This window comes from Lactuca virosa, chromosome 9 (assembly GCF_052849685.1).
Source record: "Lactuca virosa cultivar CGN04683 chromosome 9, Lactuca_virosa_CGN04683_v6, whole genome shotgun sequence".
In the NCBI taxonomy this organism is placed as follows: domain Eukaryota; kingdom Viridiplantae; phylum Streptophyta; class Magnoliopsida; order Asterales; family Asteraceae; genus Lactuca; species Lactuca virosa.
The window spans coordinates 20,532,502-20,538,974 of record NC_136434.1 but is presented as its reverse complement, the minus strand read 5'-3'; the positions used below and the strand labels follow the sequence as shown (position 1 = coordinate 20,538,974).

At 29.4% G+C, this 6,473-nt stretch overlaps 1 protein-coding gene across 1 annotated transcript; it reads left to right on the top strand.

Annotated features, from left to right (window-relative positions):
- Positions 1 to 244: 244 nt before the first annotated feature.
- Positions 245 to 3,043, top strand: LOC145135866 (protein XRI1-like). The gene is made up of 9 exons (XM_079070068.1): positions 245 to 497; positions 1,104 to 1,150; positions 1,255 to 1,368; positions 1,477 to 1,625; positions 1,848 to 1,911; positions 1,996 to 2,107; positions 2,182 to 2,210; positions 2,277 to 2,348; positions 2,435 to 3,043. The coding sequence occupies exons 1-9, from the start codon at positions 475 to 477 to the stop codon at positions 2,725 to 2,727; spliced, it is 903 nt and encodes a 300-aa protein (XP_078926194.1). The 5' UTR covers positions 245 to 474; the 3' UTR covers positions 2,728 to 3,043.
- Positions 3,044 to 6,473: the final 3,430 nt, after the last annotated feature.

The following is a 6,473-nucleotide window of genomic DNA, read 5'->3' as shown; positions in this document are numbered from 1 at the left end:
AAAGTCATGGGAGTTTCAAATGAATGTTGTGAAAGGAAGTTAAAAAAGGGGGTTTCAAATGCATGAGATTCAAGAAAAAATGTTAGCTTTATAAGTATATATGATAGTGTCTTGCTATTTGGGTGATATTTTATAATGTTGGCTCTTTCCCAAAAAAAAAAAAAAATTCCCCGCATTTATTTATTATTATTATTAATTATTAATATTTTGCTGTTATGTTAAACAATGAAAATTATTAGCCATTAAACAAGGAAAAAAGGGGGCGAAGTGTGGTGCGAGTGACAGAGAAAGCCGGCGGTTTCCCTCGCCATTTGCGCATATTCCGACGACAACTTCTTCTATTGTTTTTCACACTTTTAACTTTTAAGGATCATATCATTTCAAAGCACGCTTATGCTTATGATTACCACAGGAAGAAGAGTGTAGCACTGTATTATATCATTGAGTTGCCTGCAGTTTTGATTATTCACCGAAATGGACTACAACAACAATGACAAGTACGTGCTAGCGCTACGTTCTGCTTCTTGCAGTATTTTATTTGCGGGATTACATTTATAATACATTTGTTGTGAATTTATACTATTTCTTATGTGTTTGGGGTAAACTGCAGACAAATTATGCAAATTTTGTGGTGTTTTAGGGCATTTAAATGAAGGATTTGGGACTTGAGTTTTGCTTGATTTCGTTAATTTTGCTTGCTAGCTTAGGGATTTTACTCTACTATTTTTTATTGCTTGATGGTGTTTTCAAATGCAGTTATGTGTATTGGGAAAAATACAGATGGATTTTATGTCAGTTTTGTGGTGTTTAGGGCATTTGAATGAAGGATTTAGAACTTATATTTTGCTTGATTTTATTAATTTTGTTTGCTAACTTAGGGATTTTGCTTCTATTGCTTGCAAGTTCAGATGCATTTGTTTGTGAGTTTGTATGGTTTGTTATGTGCTTTGGGGAAAATGCAGATGAATTTCTTCTACCAATTTTGTGTTGTTTAGGCTTTTAGAGGAAGAATCTGGGACTTGGATCTTGTTTGATTCCATGAATCTTAGTCTAATACTTTTGTGGATTGATGATGTTTTTCTTTATTTTTTGTTGAGTTGTAGCACTGAAATGTGGGATTGGGAAGGTGAAGATTACGGTTTGCAAACAAGTGAGACTCAACACACAATTCTTTATCTTTCTTAAACATGATATATATACTATATAGGCTATTGACATTTATTATTTATGATTTGTTAAAATGGTTGTAAGCAGATGCTTCTAATAGCCTATGGAGCAATGCAAATGAGAATGAAGATGATCTTACTTATGTGTTTAATGAAACTACCCCAGCAAAGTCCTTTGAGGATTTGGCTTATCAAGACAATGGTAATCTATATCATTGAAAGAAGAAAAAAAACATTCATTTTTTTTTTATTTCTGTTTTTAGCATTTGTTGAATTTGTGATATTTTTAATATGAGGAATGAAAATGCAGAAAACTTAAACAAGGGAAAAGAGCCATATAGAGAAGCCTATTCACAAGCAAAGAGACGTCGAATGCTGCAATTTGACAATGAAATTTTGGATGTGGACATGATACCTGTTTGTGGCAAGGACTTCTCATCCACATATCTAAAGTCAAAGGTTAGTCAAACATTCCCATTTCAAATAATTATTGTAAGTCAAATGAAATAAATTTATATTCTTTTAGTCCCCGTTTGTTACACATGACAAGACAAAGACATAACAAGTTGTACTGTATTTGACATGCATTTGACTGATGTCAATGGGAGAAAATATAAAGTTTTATCTTTTAATTTCTTTTGACCACTGGTTGTAAAATGGTTTCTTTTGTTTTATGATCAGGAGAGGGAAGCTTCTTTGAATGGAGCTTTATCTGATATTAATCAATGGGTTGATGGATTCACAGGTTTGACTCTTATAAGAACCATAATCCAAATATATGATAAAGATTATTGTATTAATTTGTGCAAACTTTTGCATTGTTTCTCAGATGATACTCCTGCATCTGGATCTGGTTGCGAGGGTCTGGATCAATCTTCAGAGGGTTGGCTAGATGATTGTCTAATAAATGATACAGAGATGCATTTATGCGCTGATGATTTGTATGTTTTTTTTATATAAACTTCATTAATTAATTACCAAAAAGATTTGGCTAATTTTAAAATGTTCATAACAGGAATCCATCTGTTCAGATTGATCTTACAGGTATGGAAACTTTTCACCATTTCATAATTTAATATTTTCACTAATCACTTATTTTTTTGTTTATAGAGTCGAAGAATTCCCAATCTAAGAATGATGAAGAGATCCCCACTCCTACTCGTAAAAATATCATCTTAAAAGGTGTGTCTCATTCCTAAAAAAAGTTGTTGTGATCCTTTTTGCAAATGAATAATACCATTATTTCTAATAATTCTTGTAATGTTTAGGGAAAAAGTCTTTTATTAAGACACGAACAACAAAGATAGCTTCATCGGTTGTGCTTCCATTTGCATTTGTAAAACCATGTGGAATGCAAGGAGCAGTTACTCTAAAAGATATAAACCAGAAAATACTGACTCCACCACCATCAAAATCAAAGAAATCCCATGAAAATGAAAATGAAAATCCTGAAAAATCATATCCAACTTCAGCTTTCTCAGGGAAGCCTGTTGTTGGTAAAACCAAGATTCGTACAGAAGGAGGAAAAGGTAGCATTACAATCATGAGAACCAAAGGATGATTAACCCTTGTTGTTAGTAATTTGCTCTTTCTTTTCATGGTGTCATCTAGAATTATTAGTTTAAAAGAAAAAAAAAAAAAAAGACAAAGAGCAAAAGTTAAGGGAGTCGATGGATGGGTAGTGTTTGTATCTTGATGGAGTGGTTTTATTTGGTAGATTCCTCCTGTTTTTAATATCTGAGATGACTGGAATCTATTAGGATCTTTTTTGTCTTTGAGATCCTTCTACCACTTTTTTGTCTCTAGAACAACTTGTAATGTTAAAGTTATGTGTTCTTATTGTAATTTTGTATATTGTTTTTGTTGGTTTATGTTCATTTTACCATGTTTGAATCAACTTGGAATTTGGAACACTTAATCTAGACAACTATAAATGTTTTTTTTTTCTTTTTGATTTAATCCGGACATAATGGCTTAATGACTTAAGCCAAAAAAAACCTAGCTTATGTATTAAGATATTAACACTTTACCTATTTACATTTTCCCCTCCTAACTTCTTTCACATTATAATCGATGAATATTGTAAAATTTGTGTTTTGGAAGATAGTTTATTAAAAAAAAAAAACCCATATGTATACAATGTTTTATTCCAGGTGGACATCATTAGTTGCTTTACCAATACATCACGTAATAGAGCATGTCAGTAGGGGTGTTATTCTGTTTGGTTTATCGGTTTTCGGTTTACTTGGTTTCATTTAATCGGTTTTTTAGCATTTCTAAATTAACCATAACCAAACAAAATAAGGTTCGGTTCAATCTGTTTTGTGTTATTTGTTTTCGGTTTTTTCAGTTTTGTTTACCGGTTAAACCAAATAATACAATGTGAAAACAAATTAACAAGAACATTAGAAAAACTAAATCAAATAAAATAATAAGAAAGTCATGATTTTTTTCTATAATTAAAAAAAAAATAGAGCTTAGATAGCACAACAGAGGAATTCGAAGCTAACTAGATAAGTAGATTGTCCTATTTGGGCTCTATGTGCTCAAAATGATTTTTAGAAACTAATTTTAAAATTTAAATATAAAATATTAATTTATAGAAAAAAAATTATAAATTTTAATTTTAATTAAATAGCTTATTCAGTTTAACCAAAATAATGAAAATTTAACAAAACTCAAACCGGATAAGATATGTATAATTATTGGGTTAACCAAACCAAATTAACTGAAAACTGAATAATCCAAATCAATTGAACCAAAACATCATTCAGTTTGATTTGGCTATTTGGTTTTGGTATTTTCTCACACCCCTACATGTTAGTATGAGTAGCTGGAAGAAAATTGATTATCGAGATAAATATAAAAATAGTTGACAATTCGTAACTTCAATAAACTGTATATCCCTGATTATCTGTTTATGATTATTCAAGTCATCGTAGTCAGTTTATTGAAAGAATCAGTTAACATCTGGCTCCAAATTGGAGTCGCTCTTTGTTTACTTCTTGTTTGCAAGGGTAAAAAGGGAAAGTGGAAAAAGTTGAATTAATTTCTTGATGGATGATGGATCATGGGTGTCTTTAAATGTTCATAATGGCAGCTCATGGATATTGGTATTTCTTTATTTAATAAGGTAAGTCCTTAAATTTAGTGCAATGTACAATTTGTAACGCAATAAAGTCCAAACTATTATTAGACTGGAGGGTGTGGGGTGCGGTCTCAGCTGATGTGGCACTGAAACACCGCCCCCTCCCTGCGGTTTCGAAGTGCGGTTTGGGGAGTGCGTCAAGAATTGGGAGCGCTCCCTTTCTCTCTCTCTTCCTCTATCTCTCTATCTCTCTCTTCTTTCTCTGTCTCTTCCTCTATTTCTCCACCCCTTGGGTGTTGTAAAAAAGTACGGTAAAAGGAGGGAGTGTGGCACCACTCCCTCCAGCCTTATAGGACTTGATTTAATTCGAACTAGTAAACAACCCCAGCAATGGGATCGGATTTTTTTTTTTCATATTATTAACTGTTTTCCCTTAATGACTGTTATTAGAGAGGATTAGTACTTAGGCAAAGCCGAGCTCCCAAGCCACAGCCGATGGAGAATTCTGCCTAACACACCAGTTTAGTAAAAGACACGGACCAGAAGCGACAATCTTCAGAAAGTATAGTGGCACAATTGTAAAGTATGTATAATATACTATTCATAAGGCGTTTTGTAATTTAATCTTATGTATAATTCACTTATTTTTGGATGATAGACAATTTGATCTCTTTTAGGGCCAAAATAATTTGGTTGGGAAATGGAAAATGACATAAAAGCCCTTAAGTTTTCACAAAAATGTCGGTTTTACCTTTGGACATGTTTTATGTCCAGTAAAGCCCGAAGTTTTGTTTAATTTGTTCATTTTTACCCTTGTAGCCGGTTTCCAGGTAACCTACCGGTTACCTAATGCCAGTAAAGCCCTTGAATTTTCAAAAATGTTCAGATTTACCCTTAAGTTTTTCAAAAGTGTTCGGATTTACCCTTACATTGATTGTTGTTATTATTATTATTATTATTATTATTATTATTATTATTATTAATAATAATAATAATAATAATAATAATAATAATTATTATTATTATTAATACATTTTTAATTATATAAAAATATTTTATACATACATTTTTAAATGTATAAAAATATTTTATACACACATTTTTAAATGTATAAAAATATTTTTACTAATATAAAAATATTTTTACTAATATAAATATATTTTTAAAAATATATGTACTTGTATTTAGTATTTATATACATTTGAAAACCCTAAATCTTCATCTATAATTGTTGAATCGAACAGAAAAAGCTTGATAAAGTAAAAAATGTCGTCAATGACTGATTTTGCAAAAACAAATGCTTCAGATCAATATAAAAAATGATGCATTTCGTGATCTTTTTTTGTGAACTTACAACAAAACATAAATGAAGTTTACACTCATATTTGACATTTCGTTATCAATTTTTGAGATAAAAATAGTTAATGAATGATTTTAAGTTGATAATACTTAATTTTTACAGTGATCAAGTCTTTTTGTCGAGGGTTTTTTTAATTATATTATGTATTTTCCATTTACGAGTGTTATTTGTTGATCATTTATTGTTATCTACTCACTATTAACCTAATATAGTTGAATAATAGAGGTTTTTTCAAATTTTATACTAAATCTTATCTGTAATCGAGTGTTTTTATTGAGGTTTTCTAATTACGAGGGTTTTATAATTGTTACGTTATGTTTTTAATTAACGAATATTTATTTTGCTTATCTATTTAGTATGATGTTTGATAATAAATACATATTTATACTTGGTAATATGTACAAATACATATAGTTATATCTTTTATATAATATAAACCATATAAATATGTATTTTTATATTTATATGTATATAATATATTTTTATATGAAATAAATATATATTTATACTTATACCTACTAAATACAAATAAATCCATTTTTAAAAATGTGTGTATAAAATATTTTTATACATTTAAAAATGTATTAAAAATAATAATAATAATAATACTAATAATAATAATAATAATATGTATAAAAATGTATTAAAAACGTATGAAAAATTTTCATTCATTTAAAATGTATGTAAAAAATATTTTTATACAATTAAAAATGTAATAATAATAATAATAATAATAATAATAATAACAATCAAGGTAAGGGTAAATCCGAACATTTTTGAAAAACTTAAGGGTAAATCCGAACATTTTTGAAAATTCAAGGGCTTTACTGGCATTAGGTAACCTAGGTAACCGGTAGGT

Excerpts from the sequence above, each read along its gene's own strand:
- LOC145135866 (XM_079070068.1), top strand. The coding sequence starts at position 475 with ATGGACTACAACAACAATGACAA. Across the intron at positions 2,211-2,276 it reads TGTTCAGATTGATCTTACAG|AGTCGAAGAATTCCCAATCT; the intron begins GTATGGAAACTT and ends TTTTGTTTATAG. Across the intron at positions 2,349-2,434 it reads TAAAAATATCATCTTAAAAG|GGAAAAAGTCTTTTATTAAG; the intron begins GTGTGTCTCATT and ends TGTAATGTTTAG.